General features: G+C 41.0%; 1 protein-coding gene across 3 annotated transcripts in view; it reads right to left on the bottom strand.

Annotated features, from left to right (window-relative positions):
* Positions 1 to 891: 891 nt before the first annotated feature.
* The window catches only part of LRRC8D (leucine rich repeat containing 8 VRAC subunit D), a 111,237-nt gene continuing 87,410 nt past the window's right edge, over positions 892 to 24,718 (bottom strand). For all 3 annotated transcript variants that reach the window (XM_024743568.1, XM_024743567.1, XM_024743566.1), the window contains one exon: positions 892 to 4,136. In XM_024743568.1, the coding sequence (XP_024599336.1) occupies positions 1,567 to 4,134 (2,568 nt within the window). In that variant the 5' untranslated portion in view covers positions 4,135 to 4,136 and the 3' untranslated portion in view covers positions 892 to 1,566. The remainder of the gene's footprint in view (positions 4,137 to 24,718) is intronic.

The following is a 24,718-nucleotide window of genomic DNA, read 5'->3' as shown; positions in this document are numbered from 1 at the left end:
AAGCTAGTCTTCTTTCTACCTCAAGTCTTTTAGGAGGAGAGGGAGTAGCCAGGATGCTGGGGCTGGGGTCAGCTGCTAACTCAGCCACAGTGGCTGCAGCCTTTCCTATTAGCGATACTACTTCTCGAGGTATTTAGAAGCTCTATGGCAAGCAAAGATCACCACCGCTTCCAACAGGCCAGTAGCCCGAGATCAATTTTGGGGAGGAAAAGCAAGAATGTTGAGTCCATCTTTTCACATTCTCTGCAAAATCCTTCAAGCCACGCTAAGGTGTGACAAGAGACTATCCACTGTTTCACTAAATGAGTCCAGTCTTATATGGAGAGGACACTACTTTGTTACCTAGAGTGCCAGACAGTTCTCTTCTCTTGAAACAACACTCCTGTAGAATGGCCTATGAAATACCTGTCAACCAATACCCACACAGGTGGCATGGAATATTTTGATTTTCTGAGATGGGTTTAGCCACTTTGTAAGTTAGATAAAGAAGGAAAAACTATCATCCAAAAAGTATATTCTGCCAGCATTTCCCCGGACATGACCCCTCCTAGCCGCAGACAAACACAGGAAGTACAGCCTGTCACTAAAATGAATAGAAATATAGTCAGTTTTCCAACTCAATAAACTACAAATCCTATTTTTTCCCCCACAACAGTAGAAAGGGCAAGTAATTTAATGATACTTGCTCTGAATTTGTGTTATCTTCCAAATGGTGATATACTGGAAGGATGTTAGTCATCAAGCCATTAAATTTTTATTTTGCCTGTAATTAAATTTATTTAAAAATAACATTTTCTATTTATTGGCAGCTCTATAGTAGTGATAGAAAAATGTATCATATAACCAGAACTCCAGACCATGGAAAAACAGCTATGAGTAAGGAGAGCATTCTTTTATTTTTTCTTGTTATTTATTCTTAGAAAACAAACAAACAAACAAACAAACTCCCTCGACGACCTACACACTTTTACTGCATTCCAGGCCTTTCAGAGTGTAAAATCTATAAAATGGGATTCTCAGAAGCGGTAGCACCAGTTAAATATTATAAGAAGTGCTTATTTGAGGTGCTTGAAATTAAAACAAAAAAGAAATCAGTATTTCAGCGAATCTAAATTTACAAGATCGGACCTGATACGCCTTCAGAGGTCTGAGCTAAAGGACTATTGCACCAATTAAGCAAAGTAAATCAAGACACCTCAAAAAAGGTGGTATAGTAAGAAAACGTCAATTTAATCATTTACTTTAGCAGGCAAGCAATTTGTAAACATTCAGTAGCGGCAGCATCCAAGTTACAAACAATTTAAAAAGAAACCAAGATTAGTGATTATAATTTTTCCTTCCCTTTCCCCAAAAGAAAAAAGAAAAAGATTTGGAAGTGAATGACTTAACACACTATAAACGTTGAACATTCAGTTATGTCTTCTATCAGCCTTCTATGCATCCTCTCTGTTGTATTTTTAAAGGTGTATCTACTCCTAAAATGCATTATCTTGCAATAACTGGTACATGAGCACTTGCCATCTAGGAAGTTGTTCCTGCACACGGATGTGCACATCTGATCTCAGTTTAAATCCCATTTGCAAAGGGAATATTTATGTCTTGATTCAATGCTTCTTTGACTTCGAGTGGCAGGGTGTCAAAAAGGTGATCTTCCACAACAAGCCCGCTCTTCTTGAGCAGGCGACACTGGCCCAGCTGGGCTGGCAGGCGGTCCAAGCAGTTCCCTTTCAGCTCCAGCTGGGTGAGCTGGGAGAGCTGACCGATCTTCTCTGGGAGGGAAGTGATGCAGTTCTGCCCCAGATTCAAAGTCCTCAACTTAATGCATTTAAACAACTGTTTTGGCAGAACGTCCACTTTGTTCCCCGTGATATGCAAATGCTGCAGGTTCTGAAGTAATCCTATTTCTATTGGGATCATGGAAATGTTGTTGTAGCTTACATCTAAGCATCTGAGTTTCTGTAAACTAAACACTGCCACAGGTAGGGATTCGAGCTTGTTGTTAGAGAAATAAAGTGACTCCAAGTTTTTGACGTGGGTGATGGAGGGTGGAATGGTAACGATTTTATTATGCCACAGTTTTAAACAAGTCAGTCGCTTTAAATGCTGGAAACTGATGATTTCTTCAATTGTGCGTATGTTATTTGACTTTAAATCTAGTTCCTGCAAGTTAGAGAGGCTGAAAATAGCATGTGGAATTCTCTCTAGCTCACAGTTCTGGAGCTCGAGCTCGGCGACATTCATCATCTTCTTAAGGCTGTTCAGTACCAGGAGTTTAGTGCCGTCATTATGAACGACTAACCTGGTGAGATGCGGAGCCACATCTGTAATGTTGGAGGGGACTTTGGTCAGATTGCTCTTCACGTGGAGAATCTTAAGGTGCCGCAACTCTCGGAGGGATTCAAGTCCTATCATCTTATTGTTTTCAGAGTTCAAGTTGCCTATCAAGTACAGCTCGCGAAGGTTTTTGAGCAGATACACCCAGGCGGGAATTTCTGCCACGTCGGTGAACTTCACGTGAAGGCATCTCAAGTGATCACGGAGGAAGCTAAAAGCAGTCTGTTCCACTTTTGCAGGGCAGTGGCAGAGGTGAAGCTCTTGGAGGTTAGTCATCTGAGAAATCTTAGCAGGAATTTTAGCTTCTGGGATCAGCTCGAGTTTTAGCACATCCAGGTCTGTGAGGTCGAAGACAGCATCGGGCACACCTGAGAGCATAAACAGATGGAGCTCCTGCTTGTCCTGGGCGTTGCGTGACACGTGCTGCCTCAGTTTTTCAAATGTCCACTCGTGGTTCAAACTGATTTCCCTCAGTTTATTTTCACTGACTTCCGACAAGAACACCCCGAAACGCTTGGAATACAGCTGGTCATACTGGTCTACCATGTGTAGAAGGAACGCAAAATCATTTTTGACATCTGGAATGTCACTGAAACTGCTCTCTTCTCTGACTTTTTCAAAAGAATATTCCTTCAAAGGTATCCTGAATAACCAGAAGAGAGTGTAGAGGCAGATAAAACCATAAACGCAAATAATGGATATGTAACTGATGAGCAGTTTTTTCAGCATGTATGCCATGTTGTGGGTGCACTCAAACACCTCGTAACCCGTCAGGTGCTCGACTTTGGGCTTGCAGACGTGTTCAAAGCTGATCGCATTGACGAAGTTTGCAGTGTAGCAGAGGATAAAGATGAACTTGGCTGTTTTGATAACTGTTTGGACCACGTAGAGTTTATAGATCAAGTCACTGTCTTCCACGTGAGCACGGAACTTCCTCACTTTCTCAAACAGGGCTTTGGCCTGTTCCCCGTCCTTTTTGTCCAGGATGGTCATGCTGGGGACCTCAATCACGGGCTTTTCAGCTGAAAATTTGAAGCCAGTTTTGCTGATCATTGGGGTGCTGGCACTGGGGCTCCCTTCATCACTGCTGGTAGATACGTGCTTTGGTAGAGTCTGGGCACCTGTTATTCTCTGCTTGTTTTCCTCCGAGTCTTCGCATGCTGTCTCAGACAACGCTTTAGTAGTCCAAGGAGATTCAAAGCACTTTCCTAATATTGAAACGAAATGTTCTACTTTTGAGCATGTTTTGGGATATTTGAACCAAAAGTTGCTACTGACCATGAGAATAATAGTATGTATAAGAGCAAGGTACGGAAAGTACTTAGAATACCACGGAAGGGCCAGGTGGTAACACATCTGATTAATAAATACATATTGCTGAAAATCCAAGTTTGTTTTTCGGCCTGCTGGGTCTTTCTTTGCCTCCTGATTTGGAACCGTGGAATCTGTGTGAGGATATGTGGCTCTGAGAGGTATGTCAGGTGTCACAGCAGATGCGCCAAAGGAAATCTCATTTGTCATCCGCCCATCTTGGTCTTGGTCTGTGGCTGACTCCATCTTCGGGATGTTGGTGGTAACGTCGGCACTTCCTGGTGGTGTGTGTGCCTTTGAATTTACAGGAGATGGCAATACTGGCAAGCAGACCACCTGATCTTTGGTAAGTTGCATGGTTCCTGCAAAGATGGCTACCATCAACATAACGACAGCCAGGTAATCCATAAACACGTCCCACCATGGTTTCAGGATTCGGTAAGTTGGTTGAATGTCATTAAGTGAAGCAACTTCCGCAAGGGTAAACATTCCTAGAAAACAGGCGAACAAAAGACATTATGACACAGATGCAAGTGAAAACATTAAATGAGAAAATGCTTTCTTTTTCTAGTTTCTTCTTCCATTTTCTCCAACCAACCATTCTCCCTTGCATCGTGCTCCTCCTATGCATCGTTTACTCTACCTGGAATACTTCCTCCTCATTCCTTCATGAGGCTATCAGGTTTCTGTTGCCTTTCCCAGGAAGCCCTCCCTGATCCCTAGTCTGGGTGAGGTGTTTCTCTGATGTGCTCCCACAGGACTCTGTACCTCTATCCATCACAGCCCTCATCACACTGGCAGAACCAACTGTTCACTTGTCTGATCCCCCATAAGATAATAAGTTTCATGGGGACAGGGATCATGTCCGTTTTCCTTACTGCTATACAGTCAATGCCTGAAACACAGCTGATGCTCAACCAGTGAAACACTGTACAGGTTCTTGATCATCACCTTTATCACCATCATCATCATCAACATCAAAATTCCTGAAGAACATTTATTCACGGTCTATATATTGTATTAGGCAGAAGAGCATTTTATTAAACTTAATTGCCATTACAAGCAACCTGGACCCAAGTAAGAATAAAAACTCGGGGGCTTCCCTGGTGGCGCAGTGGTTGAGAGTCCGCCTGCCGATGCAGGGGACACAGGTTCGTGCCCCGGTCTGGGAGGATCCCACATGCCGCGGAGCGGCTGGGCCCGTGAGCCATGGCCGCTGAGCCTGTGCTCCGCAACGGGAGAGGCCGCAACAGTGAGAGGCCCGCGTACCGAAAAAAAAAAAAAAGAATAAAAACTCTAAGCCACTCCTCAACATAAAAAGTTAAAGGACCACACAGCAAAGAAACTGTGGGATTCTTGTAACCAGGGACATCTTACAGCTGTCATAGTGTCAACGGTAGTTTCAAGCACATTGTACTTGGGACAGGTTTTTTTTTTTTTCGGTACGCGGGCCTCTCACTGTTGTGGTCTCTCCCGTTGCGGAGCACAGGCTCCAGACGCACAGGCTCAGCATCCATGGCTCCCGGGCCCAGCCGCTCCACGGCATGTGGGATCTTCCCGGACCGGGGCACGAACTCGTGTCCCCTGCATTGGCAGGTGGACTCTCAACCACTGCGCCACCAGGGAAGCCCTGGGACAGGTTTTGATCCCAGGAGAGAGAAGAGGAGGCTGATTACTTTCCTAGAGGAGGAAGAAAAGGTAAAAAAGGTGGGAGGCAGAGAACACGGCAGTAGAGTACCATAATGTCACATTGACCCTGAATGGTCACCAGCTCGGCCCAGCACATCCCTTCAAGGGCGATAACACCTGAACAACCAACACCAGCATGCAACGACTCCAGCGTCAGATGGCTTTTCTCTTCCAGCACGCAGTCCACGCTGCCACTCCCCAACAAGCGTTTTGGGGCCCTGCCGTTTCCTCCATCCCATTTCCTTTTTTTTCTTTCTGTTGAACTCTGATGTATTCTTCAAGTCCCAGCTCAAGCACTACCTCTTTCTCAAGCTCCTATCATGCTGTCTAAAAATAATCTATTTCCAGTGTTAGTCTCTTCAACTAGCTCTTGAGCTCCTCCTGGGTAGAGACTATGTCTTATTCACCTTTGTATCTACCGTGCCCTATTCTCTCCCCTTAGGAACAGAGAAGGCATTGAGTAATGATGATGATGATGATGATAGCAGCTATCATTTGTCATCTTCCCTCCATATACCAAGCACCGTATCAGGAGCTTTGCATCTGATACAATCCCCTGCTTTTGTACACAGCACATTCCTGAAAATGAATGGATTAAAGTTGAGGTTTGGGGGCTGAGGGAAGGGTTCTATTTCTAAAATGCTACACAATCTTATAATATCCACCAGAACTCCTAAAATCAAAAAGACAGGTAATACCAAGGATGTGAGGATGTGGAGCAGTTAGAACACTTAAACACTGCTGCTGGGAGTGTGAATTCATATAACTGTGTTGGCAAGTTTTTGCTTTAATATCTACCAAAGCTGAATATATGCAAACTCTATTGCCCAGCAATCCCACTGCTAACTATATACCCATGAGAAATACACATACTCATCAAAAGACACGAACAAGAACATTCCCAGCAGCGCTCTTTGAAACAGCCCTAAAATGGAAGCTATCCAAATGCCCATTAGCGCTAGAACGGGAAAATGAAATGTGGTATATTTACAAAGTGGAACATCAGACAGCAACAAGAATGAATGGTCTGGTTACAAGGGCATATTCGGTTCATAAAACGTGATCTGTACACTTGAGGCTCTGTGCCTTTTTCGTATGCATGCTTCCACTTCAATATGGAGTTTCAAAAAGAAATGGTAAAAGAAGCTGTAGCAGAAACAGCTGCCCTAGGAATGTGCTGGGACACGAGACTGAGGCTTTGCCTCACCCCGTCCCAAGGCACCCCCAGGCTGGCTGGGGTCAAAGGCCAGGTGAACCCGTAACCTTCTCCGGCAGCCTCCCCTTGCTTGAGAGAAAGGGCCTGCTCTCCCTGGGGTACAATCTGCCACAGAAAAGAGGGTGCAGGGGTATGAATGTACAATGTACAAAAGCTCTGGCTGGTAACAGTTGAACGTATACAGACAGAACACAAGTGGAACACTGCCTGAATTCCATCTAACCTTCACAACATTCCTCTAAGTTGCCAAAGTGTTATTACCTCCCCTTGACAAGTAAAGAAATAGGCTCATAGGAGTTAAGTTGTGGAAGTCAAATAATTAGTGGTGGAGTCTGGATTTAAAACCTCATTTAAGGCCAAACCACCTGGTCTTTCTACCAAATTCTATCATCTCTTTTCTTTACTTCTCATGTTTGGAGTGCTTTACAGTTTGCAAGCTACTTTGCCATAAAATATCTCAATTGATTCTCACAATAACCCAGTGAACTAGGCGTTACTATTGCCCAAGGATATGAGGAAACCTGAGGCACAAACATCTTAAATGACCTTCCCGAGCCAATTAAGTGACAGAGCTAACAGAATCTTTCATTTCAGACCTCTTTCTCTATCACGCTGTCATCCAATGACTGAGCTGTTGGCTAAGGCTTGGCCGTTGAAGGAAAGACCTTCTCACTGTTGTCCTTGGCTTTGAAGAGACAGAGGAGTGAAATTATGTAATCATCACCTTCCCTAAAACAACCTTTTATGACACTGACTCACAATTCAAGAAAACTGCAAGTCAGGCACCATGGAGAAGATAGAAATGGCCCGTCAAGGAGCTCCCAGTCTAATGGGGGATGACAAGCAATAAGTGTGCTATTATGACATGGTAAGAAAATTGCTGACCTGGTTAATGCAAGGTATAGGAGAGGCACAGGACAGGGAAAACTCACATTTGCATTTGGTTAGTGGGAGGATTTCACAAAGATCTGGTTTTTCAGATGAGACTGGAAGGATGGGGACTGCCACGGGGTGGTGGGAATATAATTTTGGCAGAAGAAGTAGCAAGTCAATGACATAGACACATGGGAGAAATTATGTTATAGAACCTACAAATAACTCTAATGTCATTCTATTATTAGTCTAGTATGCCCCTCAATAGGTATCACATTTAATGGGTAAGCCAAGAGATGGAAACCAAGGCATAGATGGTTTAAATGCAGTTATAAGGAAGTGCCTGGGCCATAGGCAGGAAACCAGTACTTTCCTGCAATGTCAGCCACCGACTAGCTCTTATCTCGAACATGGGACTTCAACTAATGCGTCCGTTCTCCTATTTCACCTATCAAAAACTGGGTGCAGAACTGGGAGTGCTTCAACCACTAACTGAATTAGAGATGCAGTGGCACTTTGAAAATAAAAGTTGCTTTTCATACATTGTGTATGTGTGTGTGTACAAAGGACGTTAAATACACATTCATATAATATAGTGTATTAAGTCTATTATGATCCTCAGGTGACTTTCTAATCTAAAAGTCAAGTCAATGAGAGAGGAGATCGTACCTAGTTATCTTGAGGCTTGATCTCTTTAGTGAGTCAGGACTCAGAATGGCTATAAATGGTTATTAGGGGATTTTTTTTTTTAACCTGAGGAAGGCACATTAATAAGTACTAATTGCATACATGCTCTGGGCTCTCCTTTATATGTCTGTTGCAAAGAACTTAAAGAATTACATTATAAGGAAGTGGATTTCACATTCCAAGACTTCTCCATGGCACATATGAAAATCAGCTTAATATTCCTGTAAGCAAACATTTCTCATGGAAGTTGAGGAAGCTTTTTGTACTAGAACTGAAAGGGGAATGTTATTGGACTTTGGCTGGACAAAGATGAATCAGAAAATAAAAGAATGGAGCTATATTAGTTTATGATATGTGATTCTGTTTCTTATCTTACGGCCAATAATAATGGAATAAACCAATAACCAATTGGTTCAGAACAACCCTGAACCTGACAACCTGTGAATATACTATAAAACACTGAATTGTACACCTCAAATGGGTGAATTGTATGGTATATGAACTATATCCCGGTAAAACTATTAAAATTTAGGAGCTAGACCTCAATCTTTGTTAATTTTATTGTCTAAACAGACTCTCAACTGAAATAGGAAACTGAAAGTAGATAGGATTATAGCCTAATTGTAGATACTCATGCTAGACTATGTATATTCTAAGTTCAAACATGTTTTTAGATGGCTGCTATGTTATGATTGAACTGAACTGGTTCTGGAGAAAAATCTTTAGCATTTTACTTATCCTCTCTAAGCATCCATGCCTCACCTATAAAATCTTGATATCAACACCTCTCAGGGTCATGTGGGTCATGTATTGGAAATACCAGTTCAGGGTCTGACACAAAGTTAAGCCCCCAAAGATGTTTGCTAAATCTGAATGCAGAAAAAGCATCATTAAGGTGAAAGCAAGCCCATCTTAATCAGTCTTTAACTGAAAATGGCTGGGCCAATTTCTTGAATTTTGAACTAGCATGTAACACTATGTTCACAGAATTCATTCTGTAATAAATGATTGACAATAAAACTTTGCATTCAATTTCATTTATTCAAAAACATTTCAATTAAAATTTCTTATATTAGGAGGTGGCATATTATACTAGAAAGAGCACAACTTTGATGCCAAAGAGACCAGGACTCAAATCTTGCCCTTTCTTTCCTGTTTATTAGCAGTATAAACGTGGTAGTGTTTGCTGGAAAACTTACACTAATGAGATTATTATTAGCACACAGAGAAAGTCTAGCATTAAAACAGAAAAATATGATCACTATTAAAACTTAAAAATCTCGTCCCATCTGCACTAGGTCTTCGTACCCCTATTAAAAGGAAGAAAGTCAAATGGCTTTGAAATGTCATTTAATGAAAAGGGTTTAACGTAAGAAGCAGCAAATAGCTTGACTAATCAATCTAATACATACACTTCCCACCTAGGTACGAGTTCCCTACCCGATCAAATACCAACTTTCATTTTCTTTTTACAGTGTTCTGTGAAAAAACAATCAGCCTTCTTGGTCAAACTGGGAAAATGGGAGAATACCCAAGAGACTGGTGAGGATCAAGTTCTCAAATCTTACACAGAAATAAGTAAAAGGAAAACAAATTAAAGTTCATAAGAGGTAATAAGCTACACACTCACTACGAATAACTCTTCCTCAACACCCAGCATACACGAGCGCATGGATACACACACACCATACCCAATTCAGGTACCTAAAATTCATATAGTTAAAGAAAATAAATGCTTCACATATAGAATGAGAAGGAATGATTCAGTTTTTTTCCAACAGAGCTCTGTATTACTGGTATTATATAAGTGTTAACAGTTATGGATTACAATTATACAAGATACTCTATAGTTGATATAATTCTGTATACAAATGAAACAATTAGTGTTACTCCCTCTTAAAGATTATGATAAGAAATTATACTTTTAAAAGTAGTTTTCTTCTAACACTACTTTGGTTTAGATACCTCAAAAATAACTGAAAAAAATATTTAAAGAAAAAAATTCCAGAGTTTTCAGGAAACTTCTTATATAAACTCTATCAAAATCAGATTCCACACTGGGCAAAAGCCATCCATTTAATGCCTGAAAGTAGAGGACTATAAAAATTTCAGAACTTGTTAACTATAAAAAGAACTTTATACAAAGTATACTTTAGTACCTATTGGAGGTTTTTCTCTAGAGTACTGCTATTCACAGAGAAAATTTACTTCAAAGCTCAAAGCTGAGAAATGTAACTCTAAATACACTTTAGTAGACCTAAGGCAAAATATCTCAGGAAATATAACAAATGAGTTAACACACTGTTGTGAACTTTTTTGCTTTTTCTTGTAGCTTTTGATTTTAAAAGTCAAGTCCCATGTTTGAGAGCTAGAAATGAGATATTATTCAAGGAACAATACGGAAAAGCCTCTAAATCAATGGCTTCCACATTTTGTTCCACACAACATCAGAGTCTCTTCTACAAATTATCACTAGCGTTCCCCTTAACCACAAACTCTGGCCAACAGAATTTCAGAAATGCTTCAGGACCTACAGGACTCTCTTAATATACCCCCTACTAGAAACTTCATTTTATTCAACAAATATTTATGGAGTATACTCTGTGTGCTGGATACAGATCCTAGAGATAAAAAGGGGAATAATAATAATAAAGTAGCTGTCCTGACTGAGAAAGCAGCCTGGAGTAAATACAAACAGAAAAAAGAGATAATAGGCAAATGGTTGACTAGCCCCTAAAAAGAGAGCCAGCAGCTAACGGATCTTAATAAGGGATCCAGAAAAAGCCATCCCAAGATCAGAACTAAGTGTCTGGTCAAACCTTTATAATCATAATTTCACCCAGTTTACTAGGCAGCCAGTGGGATTTCTAAGGGGAGCTTTATTTGCATTTCTGCTGCTTCTTTCCATCTGTAAGATAGAAACTTAGACCCAAAATGACCATTTTCCTTTTAAGGTCACTCACCTTCAATCTTGCTTCTCTAGAGTATGTCCGGCACGTGCCTGAAACTGGGCTAAGGGAAGTGAACTAGGATGGAGCTCCCTGAAACCCTAGCAGCTTTCCATGGTTCTGGGAAGTCTGCCACATTCTCTTCCAGCTGTCTTTGGGACAGAATGCCCCTCTGATGACAAACCCACGGATATCTGCTCTGGATATGGACAGCTGGGAGCCCAGCGTTTTTTATTCCTGGTTTGGTAAAGACTGCTAGAAAGCATGTGGGTACCTTGACCCAGTGCTCTACTTACTAACTCTCAAAACACTTCTTGAAGTTAGGAAAAGATACTCAGACATTGATACAGTGTACCTTGGATAGGTAGCTTATTTAGTTAAAAAAAGCTACTTCGCAGTTTATTAGGGACCTTAGCCATCAGTACGAAAAACGTATGCAGAGTTAGACAATGGTTGCTCATGACCCTTCTGAACTGGGAGCTCCATCAGTCTGGCTAGTTCCCTTTCTCCCTCCACCTGGGTTTGAATCCCTAACCTAAAGGGAGGAGAGTTTCTTCCATCTGCATGTCCCCAGGGCATGGCACAGGACAGGCACTTAATAAAGGTCTGTAACTGAATGAATCACGCAGCCCTGTAACAGCATTCTAGGAGAGGGCTCAGAAGGCACTGAACCTGGGAGCCAAATGCTGCCACTATTAATTACAGCGACACGTAAGGTCACTATTAATTATGCCAAAGTCAAAATGACCAGTTCTGACAGGCGTTCTTCAATGTCCAGATGGGCGGTAGTACACAATTGTTTGGAACAGGTTATTCTGAAGGTAACTCATTCTCATAGACCATCTGCATGCAGTTTGGCTCATAATTAAACATTTTACAGGAAAACAAAAAGACACAGGTAAATTTGTCTTTAAAACCTTCAAAACCTTGACCAGGACAGAAGACTGAGATCTGATTTCTGATGGACAGCAGGTGACAAGCCAGTGTGAACTCTAGGGCAGAGGCAAATGAGCACCAATTAAACACACAGCCAGGTGATGTAGAAGGCCAGAGAGGAAGGAGCGCCAGAGAGGCAAACTCTTCATTATATGAGATAATGAAGCTGCCAGAGCCTCAGGCCTTCCTTCTCCTTGTCCGCCGGGGAGTTTGCTGCCCTTCCCCCTGGGCAATGGATGCGGAAGTTCTGATTGTATCTAACTGTGCACACACACAGTTTACTAGAGTCGATAAACACTTAAATCAGAAAACCGTGTCAAAGTGTTGAGCAAGTGCCCAGAACGGTAAGTGCTTAATAAGATTAGCCACTGTTATTATTCACTGTGTTCAGTAAGCTGTTTTATAGAAAGAACCCTATACAAATACATCTTTACTACTAGCTGTGAAAAGAAGTTTGTCTTTCATGATTACTGATATGAAGAGCCGTGGAATCCAGATGTTCTCCACTTAGCTTTGGCTTTCAAGAAATCTGGCTAAATTTTATATATGTATTATAAACATTAACTCTTAGCCTGAGTCTTCATTTTTTTTTTTTTTTTTTGCGGTACGTGGGCCTCTCACTGTTGTGGTCTCTCCCGTTGCAGAGTACAGGCTCTGGACGTGCAGGCTCAGTGGCCATGGCTCACGGGCCCAGCCGCTACGCGGCATGTGGGATCTTCCCGGACTGGGGCGTGAACCCGTGTCCCCTGCATCGGCAGACAGACTCTCAACCACTGCGCCACCAGGGAAGCCCCTGAGTCTTCATTTAATTATTCACTTACTCATCCCTTCACCCATGAAATATATACTGTATACTGAAGTACTAACATGAGGCACATTCCTGGAGAAAACTTGGTGAGCAAATTCAGGCGTATTTCCTTTCTCACAGAGAGAAATGTTCCTGTAACTGGATATAGAAAATGGTCAACTGAGAAGAGCTACCAAGAAGAGGAACAGGCAGAGGCAGATTTGCTGTGCAGTGAAAACTCAAGCTTCAGGACACCTTCCTTCCACAGGCCCCTTTCAAGGCCCTGCACCTACTTTTATGTCTCTAACTTGGTGTTCTTTTTCTTAAAGAGGGCTCTTCCCCCAATTTCAGATTCCAGAAAAGCCAGACCTTCCCTGCTTGCCTGGGATTATGAAGGCGGATAACACGGGACTTTCCGCCAGTAAGACTGAGGAGGAAATCAGGACTGACGTGAGGGGTGAAGAAAGAGTGCACGATGGGCTGGACCAGAACGTCCAAAGGCCGTGTGGAGAGAGAGGGAGAGCAGACAATACTGAGGAACTGAAAGAAGGTCAGTGGCCTGGAGCTTGGGGAGTGAGAAGAACGGGTGGTAGGAGATGAGGCCGTGTGAGCGTTTCTGATGGCATCAACCTAAGGGCAGTGGGAAGCCACTGATGTGTTTTTAGTGGAGGGAGGAGGTGGGTTAAGTCAGATTTGTGTCTCTGAAAAGATTACTGCAGGCCTCGTGTACAGGTCAGTGAGGGAAGATGTGAGATGAAGAAGGCAGCTACTGCACTGCTCTGGGCAAAGGACGGAGGGAAAGACTAGGCTGTGACTGATGGAGAACTAAGTGAGTAAGACGGGTGGATTTGTGAGCTAACAGGCCAAAGAAATAACAGCAGGACTCAACAGATTGGATGGGGAGGATGAAGGAGAGAAAGGTGTCAAGGTTGACTCCCAGATGTCTTTTAATTCTCTACTTACTGTTCCATACCCTTCTTCTTTTACATCCATTTACATGGTTTTATTGTAACTGAATCTTTTCTCATAAGCCCTTCAAATCCTTTTTTTCCCCTCATACATCTTCCAGAATCCTTTATTCTTTTCTTTTTCTTCAAGTCCTTTTAAAAAGTAGGTAGGTTATATATAATAAATGAAAAGAAATATAAGCCCTCACATACTTGGCCATGAAATCTATAAGCTTAGATAGTTTGAAAAACATTACTTTAGTGTTATCAACATACAGATGATTGACAGCTATCTTTTTGTAATACTTCTGGGGTGAAGCACAATTTTAAAACCCCAAATAGTCTGCATTCATCTATATTTGGAGAACACATACATATGATGTATTTCACTGAACATTATATGCCACATAATCAAAAGGGAGCCAGCATATAATACCGTAAGAATCCTACCTGTGATCAAAGCCTGTGATTATTCATGCTGATAAAATCTGGTTTCTGGGATAAACTACACAGAACAGTTAAAAAAAACAAAAATAAAAACCCTTTATTATATCTTTTAAGGGAGACGGGAAGGCAGCATAGTTTCATTCTTCACTGTGCTTTCTTTAGGTCAATATTAAGATGAGTTTACATTTTATAAGTAAACAATAGCCAAACAGTAGGGTAGCAATAAAGGTGGAGCAAAGGTATAAGGGGTAATAGTATGAGAACAAAACTAAATATTTTAAACGTGTACAAAGATAATCAGGAAATGGTGTAATTTATGCGCAAATAATCTAGAGTCTTTTTCTGAGCTAGTAATTTAAAACGGAATTCAATTCTTAACAAGTTGGTAGCATGATGGATAAGAACGTGGCTTAAGGAGACAGCCTGCCTGAGATTTCATCCCATCTCCACCTCTTACCAATTCAACTGTAAAACAGGAACACAATGTCTCACATCACTTGCTGTGTAAACTTGGGCCTTTGTTTTCCTTATCAGTGAAGTGGGGATAAAATACCACTGTGACCAGATACCAAATCACCCAGTATAACGTTAAGCACATAGTAGGATGCTCCCACACTAAATACTTGCCAAAATTGGCCCTAGATGTCCAAAAAATTGGGGAAGGTGGGAGACCTTGAGGAAAACCCAGGATTGAAATGTGGTGGCAACAGGGAGGAAAAAGGACCATGAAGGCTTTGAGGGTGAAAAAAAAATAATGAAGAAAAGAGAGAAAAGAAAATCAAGAAAACTAAGATAAGGAGGAGCTGACTTCAAGAGAATAAAGGTGTAAATCAAATACCGCAGAGATAAAGGACAATCAAAACTCTTAAAAATCATGAATGACCTTTGATAACATAATCTCTATTATAGTGTAATTCATTATCAACATTAGAAACCATCTTAGAGTTGACTAAAAATGACCCCAAAGGGTTAGCCTTTTAGAGGAATGCAAACAAGGCCTTATTTTAGAATTAGTCATGATAAATTGGTAAACTTGGTGGAATATCACTTTTGTTCTATTTCAAAGGAGTGTTTATTCATATTCAATTTGCTTAATCTTGTTTCTAAGGACTTAGCATCTATATGTGAAAATTACAAATGATCTTTAGAAAAGCAGGTCTGATAGGACGCTTAACCGGAAGACTTTCACTAGCTAAGATGTGCATGGAATTCATGCTCTTCTCCTTTCCCCCAAATTATAACAAACTAACGGAGCTGTAACAGAGAGCCACGGTCATGTGTTATAATTTATAACACTTGCCCCATTTATAAATAATCAGTGACACTATAAAATGGAATCACAATTGAGCAGTCCAGAGTTTGTAAAAAATCCCTAAACCTTTTGAATTGGGAAGGTACATAATTTCTTTACATAATCACTTTAATTATAAAAATACATAATTTCTAACTTAGTATGCTGTAAGTTATCTCAGATGAGTTGCTTCTTTGAAGATTACATGAAGATCTTTGACTCTGGAGATTTGGGGATATTTACTTTCTGCTAAAGCATGGCATCTATTTAACTCTGAAAAAACGGCCCAAGGTAACATTTCTGAAAAACTGTGTTACACGCTTGAGTGCCAATGGTGCCAATGTATTTATTTAAGTATCTACTATTCTAATTGTAGAGATCATTAATGGCACTTCCCAGCCCAGTTCATGTCGTGGCCCACAGAGAAAAGGACATTTTCACATGCTTTTGGGTAAACTTAACAGGGTGAACACAGTCAGGCCCAAGGCTTTCAGCTGATGAATGAACTAATATTTCAGCCATCTGGTACTCATTCCTAGAACACTCACTGGGAATTCCAGACTAAAGTATCAGATATTGGATGTAAACTAAGGTCTAAATCTTCTAAGTGACAGAATTTATCCTTCTGAGGTATGATCATTTTTGGAGCAATTAAATCTCATCTTCCTTTCTTTCTCATGAGAGCCAAAACAGTAAAAACAAATCATTATAACCAAGAAACAACTGCCTCATTTGTGTAAATTTTACATGCAACACATGAGAACTATAAACATACTGCCTCCTGTCTTGATGGACCAGTCTCACTAGGTAGAGGCTGCCAATGTTAAGACTGAGAGTGGCTGTTCAATCATTCATCGATTCATTCTCAAACACTATACATTGTGTTAGGTATTAGGGATTTGTAGTTGAAGATAACTTATCTTGCCCATCAGAGACTTCAGAAAACCTTTGTTGTCATGAAGCCATCAAGTTCATACCATTTACAGTTTCAACAAATATTTGCTTTAGGTGATGTGATAGTTGTTGAGAATATACATAATGTAACAAGATAGATACAGTCCTTGTGTTCCCACATCTTAAAGATCTGCCCATGCCTACCTTAGGTATTCTTGAAAAGATGAAGCATGAACCACTACACCATCCTGCCCAGAATTATTTAGGGTAAACAGCCCTAAAAACGACATCAAAGTATCTGACTGTCAAGAAAACTGTGATAGCTGAGACCAGGTATATGCAACATGAGTAGACATATAATTCACCTTCTGAACTGGAAAACTCTTGATAGTGACAAATGCTAAACAAGGTGAGATGCCAGGCTATGGTATAACTGGGACTCTACCAGGAAAACCAGGAGTTGTTGTCACCCTAAGTATGGGCCACATGGGCTGGAAATATCTGATGCCGTTATGTAAGGCATGTATGAACAAGTCTAGATCTTTTTTAGACAAATAATCTGTAGATACATCCTAACTTTGCTATTTGACACTATAGTCAATTCAAAGTAGTTGATGTCTCATGTCTATACTACTTTACGAATGGAGACTGACCTTTTATCACGGTAGCATGTTACATATCACAACTACTTTCTAGTAAGAAATGTAGAATTGAAAAAAAAAGGAAAAGAAATAGACACAAACCATCTAAACAGCATTTCTTACACTTTTCCCCAATCGGATATTGTAGAAAATGATAATATTTGTACTGTACAAAGTGGAAAAGTGCTGAAGCTGCTCCCGGATGGAGTGCTCTGCACTGGGGGCTAAGAGGATTTGTATTTCAGCAAACAGGTACTTACGCTGTTACCTGTGTGCCAAGCCACACCAGCTGAGAAACTGATCCAATATGCAACACACTGATAGGTGACGTTTGCTTACACATCTGAGAGTGAAGAATACAAGGTGGCAAGATGAATGCTGACACCACTGAGAAAGAATCTGTCAACATTACCTTTCAGAAAATGTTCTGAAGACGGTGATAAAATGCTACCAAAAGTTGTACTAAATGAGAAAATATAAATGGCGAGTGCAGAGGGAAATTCCACGCTATGAGCATTATTCTGTATATATGCTCATGTTTCAGGTGCCACCAATTTTTACCACAGATGCATTAGTTGAGGATAAGAGTTACAAACTGCCCTTTTTGTTCATATATTCTTAACCCTGAAAAACATTTTTTTTTTTGGAAGGGGAAGGAAAAACAGTAGAAGGTGTTGAATGAATCCTATAACTTACATATTGCGACTGCCGAAACCTTCCAGAGAAGGTCCAGATGAGTTTTTCAAAAAGATCACTCATTTTCTGCCAGTTTGACTTCTTAATCAACATAGTTCTTGCTTTCTGTGATAAAGAGAACTAAGTATCTTCCAGAAACCATTCTCCCTTTCTACTTTTCAGTAACAGACACTCAGTTTAGCTGGGTGCACTGCGGCCAATTAGAGATAACGTTTCGGAGCCTCGTTTGCAACCAGCGATGGCCATGTGATGAAGCTGGACAAACAGGCTGTGAGAAGAAGTGACTGTTCACTTCCTGGTAACCTCCACATAGACAAGGCTACTGGACTTGGCCTTCCTTTTCCCCTTTTCCTGCTGGCTTGACAATATAGAGAAGCAGGCGCAAGCTCAGAGACCATGTGCTCATGGCAGAGCTGTCCTGCCAGCCCTTGACTGCTCACACCTGGGCTGTTATATGAGAAGGAAATATCTATCTTATTTAAGCCATTCTACTAGAGGTCTCTGACAGAGCGATTTAGCAGGTGCCACAATTAATACATTTCAAATTACTAAAAAATGCCTCTCAAACAAAAGCATCTAGAAATAGAAAGGTTTGGATAGACTCACTCGTGAGTACTCCTTTGTGGTTTCCCAGAACGCAAAAGGGTGGGGGATTCTGCAGGAGTAGGACTCAGGGAATGTGCAACCTTCTCAGATCCAAATCAGAAAGAGACAATAAGGAACCCCTGAAGGGTCTGAACAAAGCGAGTAATGAAATCAGCATTCCAGTTTAGAAAGAATTCTATCCAGAGTATGCAAGGGGGACCAGAGGGAGGAAAGACTGGAGGAAGGGAAATGAGAAAGTTTTACTAGTCAAGATGATTTCCAGGTAAATGCAATTTTTCACCATCAAGAACTAGAATTGGTATAATAAGTGTAAGTAGAGATGTCTAGTAGTCAGCAGACCTGCATCTCAGGACTACTGAGAAGGACCTGGGATGGAATTACATTTTATGACTGATCAGTATATGGAGGGTGAGACCACCCTAGGAGAGTCCATATAGAGAAAAGGTCAAAGAACCCTGGAGATGACTAACATTTAGGGCACAGGTAGAAGAAAAGGATTCAGCAAAGATGAGGGAGAAGAAAGGGTCAGAGAAGGAAGAAGAGAACTCTGTCCCGGAAACCAAAGGAGGCAAACACTTCAAGAAGAGACTGGAAGGCAGTAGCACTTATCACAAGCTAGTCAAGGAAGTTAAGGAGTAAAGAAAGTGACTGCTGGGTCTGGCAGCTGAGAGTCCCCTGAGAATTTGGCCCAAGCTCTCTCCGGGAAGAAGTCAGGCCCACCGTGGGCAAGCAGTAAGTGGGAAAGGGAACATTCGCTTCTCTTGGCTGGGGAGGAAAACAAAAGGCTGGGAAAACAGCTAGAAGAGGAGGCAGGTTTGATGGAAGGGTCTATTTTTTAGGATGAAAAGGAGCAGGGAGTTAGAAGTTAAAAATAACAGAGTGAGAAAGTACAGAGATGTTTTCATATGTCTGTTTCTCATTTCGAGCATAAAGTTAAACCATACACGGTAAACACATTTCTACTGGGAGCTCTCACCCAAGTAGGTATGCTGTTATGACTACATAAAGGTATCAGGATTAAAGGATTCGTAATTCTATGGAAATTCTTAAACAGAGTTTGGATATATATTGTTTGCTTTTCCCTTCAGCGAGCTGGTAAACATTAACCTTGCTAACCACCATATTATTTAGCCGGTCATAAAACTTTAAAAGGTCCTTTTCAGGGAAAGTCTAAAGGAAAAAAAAAAAGTGCCTTACAAAAATCATTCCAAAACTCATGTAACTTTGAAAAGAAAACACAGCCCATGGACATATGACTGAGTAGCTCTGTATACGTTCAAGGATTCCAAACAGTGTCAGGCTTTCTCACCCACTGAAACTCCCTTTGAAGGTCAAGCATTGAAAGAACTCAAGTCAGATTACACTGAAAGGAAGAAGGTGGGAAAAGAAATATTTACTATTCCCTAAGGAGAGTGTCAGTGACCTAAAGCAGCTTCATTTTCTCCTCCTTTCCCTGGCCGCAGTATGCGGGGGGAAAAGACGAGGTGGGGAGACCATCTTTGGGTGGCAGCCTCAGGCTGCATCTCACCATGCAACACTGAGACTTCTGCAAACATACAGGAGGAGACAAGAACACCATCCCTACTGAGTGACCAAACACTCATACACTCAAGCTCATTAAATTGTCACATCCTCCCTGAGCAGTAGTATTACTGTTCTAATTTTACTGAGAGAAAAACTGAGGTTTAGAAAGTTTGAGTTTGACCAAGAACATGCTGCTAAAATACTGTCAACCAGGATTCAAACCCAGATCTGACTGCCCCTACCAAGCCCATAACTGCCCCCTTCAGCTTATTTTAAATTCGAGATTAGCTCAAATTAAATTAAATCCTACCCCCCACCAATTCACAAGTTATTAGAAGGAACTCTTAAGCGAAGGAGACAAAACCGTGGTGTTCAAAGGCTGCCTCACGACACAAGGAGCAAAGTCTGAAATGTGAAATTACAATTTACAGCCCGAGTGCCACTTAATAAGAGTATTACCTAATGTCTTTATCATCACCTCAGTTTTTAAAAGCACTTGCATGGATTCCAACTAATCTGATCCTTACAAACTACTGAGAGACAAAGAAATAGTGTCAACTTCATTTTTTTGGCCAAAAAAACCATTGCAACAAGGAAACGGCATAGCTGAGATTAGAACTGGAGATTTCCACAGCACCAAGTATACTAGAATGGGCCTCTAATAAGTGTTAGAGTCTCACAATTTTACTTATCTTCAGGAGATGTTAACAAAGTCAGACCAAATATCCAGTGTAAGCTTGTCTTTAAGTCATGAAGATTTCCTTTTTATTCTGAATTCATTTAACATAAACTGTAACAGTAATTATAAAAGTGTAAAGAAGTCATTTGGCCAGCAAGTTCCTAAATGCAACATGTACTAATTACCCATTGTGAACAGAGTACTGCCATAGCTATGATTTCAGGACTGTTAAAGGAGGGGGCCAAGGGCTTAAATTAGAGGTAATATTCTTACTCAGTAAGGGGACTGGCTATATTTCCTACATTCTTAAAATTCTACTTTGCTGAATAAATTTCCTTTAGTGCTTCTGAAATGATGCCCCACTGGCACTCCTATACACATTCTCTTTCTCTTAAATTAGGCAATAAAAAAATTGACATTAGAGAAAATATTTCTACCTATTACTTTTAGTTATGGAGTCATTGGTTACACAATCAAATCCACCAAGTTTCAGCCTGGTAACCTATACCTAATGGCGACTTTCCATGAACTATGGCATGCGAGGAGGTAGTGTGTTTCTCAAATGACTCAGGTCTTTATTCACTAATAATATAACAACAAGCAGAAGAAAAACCAGACCTGAATTGCACAAGCATGATAGTAATACCACTGATATAAATTACAGGCCTCCTCTAAATGACTGTCACCAATCTCACACAGAGGCTCCTGCCCAGTAAAATCTGCATTAATTGGTTTTCTTTCTGTTGTTGAAAAACAGACAGTGAGCCAGCTCAGGCAGCATCATGGGAATTTCAGATGCGCGCGCACACACACACACACACACACACACACACACACACCCTTTAAAGCCCAAGTGAGTACATCTAGTTTTTAAGGAAATACTAACAAGGAACAGGTTGAGGGTATTTTCCACTGGTTTAAAAATAAAGCATTCTACCCGTTAAAAACAATAAATCTCAGAATTATAGAAACAGGAAGCAGCAGCTGGATTTATCATCCTTCATTTCCTGAGAGTGGTAGTAAGGAACTCCCCCTTGAGACTAAAGCAATGGCGGGGTTAGCCTCCTTCTGCTGGACCCACACGGTCCCCATGCTGCGGCTGCTTGCTCCAGGGCTGGCTGGCCACTTCAAAATCGCCTTGCTCACTGTATCTTATAAAGCTTTCTGTGCCCAGGCCCTACATTTTGAGAAGACAAAAAATGTGACTGGAACGTAAACACACATAGATAACTACCCTGATCCTAGAAGAGCCTAGCTCTCATCTCTCCTAGGCTCACTCCCGGAGGCTTTGGGGGGACGCCACCACACTCTGAGTGGCTCTGAGCCTTGGGCCAGGGGCTATGTTGGAAAGAGCAACACAGTGGCTGGGTTCGGGCTTCCTCCAGCCACTTGTGATTGTAGCTGAAAGGACTTAGTCTCTCTCAGCCTCATTCTCTCATGTGTGAAATGGCAACGAGACTCCACCCACTTCACAGGGGTGGGATGAACAGTAAAGGAGACTATGAGTGTGAAAATACTTTGTAAATCACACAATAACAGCCTAGAGGAACAGCGATATACATCCTTGCAGGAGGGGTTCTACCAGTTCGAAAGCTTTCACAAATATTATGGTTTCGTTTCATCCTCAAAATGATACATGGAGATAAAGGCGGCAGTGGAAGCGTCCTCATCGACACTATCATTGTTTTAAAAATGAGCTAGTCTAGAGAAACACAATACGAAAACTGTGTCCTAGCTCCGTAAGCGAGCATCCAAATCATCTGAAAACATTTCTGGCAGCACATGAGTGGTAAGTACTAGACGAGGAGTCACGAAAGCCGTTCACATTTCAGGTCGGCTACTCTGGGCAAGTCCCTTAACCTCTCCAGGCAACATGATTCATCCATTTGTCACCAGACTAGTGGGAGACAAAAACAAATTAGACCTGGTTCCAGCAATTGAAGAACCCACTTGGAGGCAAGGGTGGGGGATGGAAAGAAGTGACATATAAACAGATTAACTACAAAACAGTATTTACTTAAAATATAGAGTATGAACAAAGTGCCTCGGGAATCAAAAAGCAGGAAATGACTAACTTTGTCTGGGGGACTCATGGAAGAATTCCTCTCATTTGTAAATTGGGAAAAGAAGGAAATCAGACGACACATTTATCAATGTCCCTCTTGTGGCTAAAACTCTGAGAAAACTAGGCTTAGAGAGATTGTAAGTAACATTAATACACAGCACAACTCCTCTTATACATCCGCTCAGAGCCCACACATCAGTGAAAATAATTTAGATGGCTTAAGTGCTCAATAACTGTATTCTAGAAAATCCTGAAAAATAAGATTTTTCAGAATATTACCCAAACACAAATCATACTTATAAGTCTGTGGAAGCTTCTGGGAGCTGCGTCTATAGTTAGCCCTATGTGTAGTAATTAGGAAACTAGATCCTAGAGCCAGACTGCCTGGGTTAAACTCTTGACTTTACTAGTTATTAGCTGTGCTACTGGGTAAGTTACTTGATTTCAGTTTGCTTCAGTTTTCTCATTGATGAAATGGAAGTGGTGGTAGGAGTAGCGTGCTGGGAGGAGAAGGAAAAGGGAGAATAAAAATAATGATGATGGTGATGATGATGGTAATGGTGATGGTGATGATGGTGATGATGATGGTGGTGAGATGGTGATGATGATGGTGATGGATGGTGATGAAGGTGGTGATGGTGATGGTGGTGATGATGATGGTGGTGATGATGATGGTGATGACATTGATGATGGCAATGAAAACAGTGATGATGTCACCAGCCTCCTCACTGTTGTGAAGATTATATGAGCTAATACACACAAGTACTTAGAACAGTACTTGGCACAAAATAAGGGCTACTTGAGTTAGCTGCTGTTGTGATTTGCCAAAGTGTATTAATTAGCATTTTTGAATTGCTCCTCTAAAAATACTCTCTTAAGCCTGAAAGTTTCCAATTTGATTTCAATCCACAATTTTCATATTTTTAGAACTGTATGGAAAATTCAATGAATCAATGATGAAATGTAGGTTGTCTGCTTCAGAAACACACTTAAGCAGAATTCTGGAGAATGCAACATACTAAGTATGATTCTGAATGATATTTTGGAAATTACAGAAAAGCAGAAATAAAGGAGGAGGGAAGCCCATATTTCTACAAAATTTCCTGGTGGCGCAGTGGTTGAGAGTCCGCCTGCTGATGCAGGGGACACGGGTTCGTGCCCCAGTCCGGGAAGATCCCACATGCCGCGGAGCGGCTGGGCCCGTGAGCCATGGCCCCTGAGCCTGCGTGTCTGGAGCCTGTGTTCCGCAACGGGAGAGGCCACAACAGTGAGAGGCCCGCGTACCGCAAAAAAAAAAAAAAATCTCAGCAATCAAGGTAATATTAAGGATGCAACCTTAGCCACACACTGAAAAATATAAGCATTTAAATAACAAAGTTATTTTTTTTTCATTGAATTCCCGTAGAATTTTAGGAAATTATTTGGGTTGTTAACAGCATTTTAGAATTATTATATAGTAACTGTCAGGTGAAATGGATTTTATCCAGGTAAAATTAAACTTCTGTAAATCAAACTGGATGTTTTCACTGGCAGCATCAGCAACACTCACCAAACCAAAAGATTCTGCCTTTAATATTTAATATATTAAACATCATTCACCCATTGGCTCTCAACCAACATCAATACTTACTGACTCTTGAGGCTTGTGGTTTTTATCTTAGTCAATAACGCTTGGGTTCAGGCCTTAAAATTAATCATTAAAACTGGCTGCTGCAAAAAATGTTCACCAGAACCCCAAAAGAATAAAGGGAGGCAGTATATTTATCATGTCCTTACGATGTTCTGAAAAGCATAGGATAGTTTTTCTCTATACAAAACAGGTTTGCTCTGTTATAACATATTCGCAGGACATGAAGCAAAGTAATCCAAACTATACTTCACTGAGACTTAAGTATGTGTCACGCACACTGGGGGAGGGGTTGTACAAAAACTATTTCATTTAATTAATACAACTCCTTGAGGCAAATTATTTCCCTAATTTTACAGGTTAAAAAAAAAAAAGCTGAGAAATGTTAGGTAACATCATCCTCATAAAGTTCATGAAGCCACAGAGTTAAAAACTGACAGACCAGGAGGCAAAACTAAACACAAACACACTGTTTCGCAGGTTGTCCAGGTAATCATTTTAGAGAAATATAAGGAAGGAA

The sequence above is a fragment of the Neophocaena asiaeorientalis genome, unplaced genomic scaffold (genome assembly GCF_003031525.2).
Source record: "Neophocaena asiaeorientalis asiaeorientalis breed wild unplaced genomic scaffold, Neophocaena_asiaeorientalis_V1.1 scaffold317, whole genome shotgun sequence".
Classification (NCBI taxonomy): domain Eukaryota; kingdom Metazoa; phylum Chordata; class Mammalia; order Artiodactyla; family Phocoenidae; genus Neophocaena; species Neophocaena asiaeorientalis.
The sequence above is the reverse complement of the archived record's forward strand: the minus strand, read 5'-3'. Positions and strand labels throughout refer to the sequence as shown.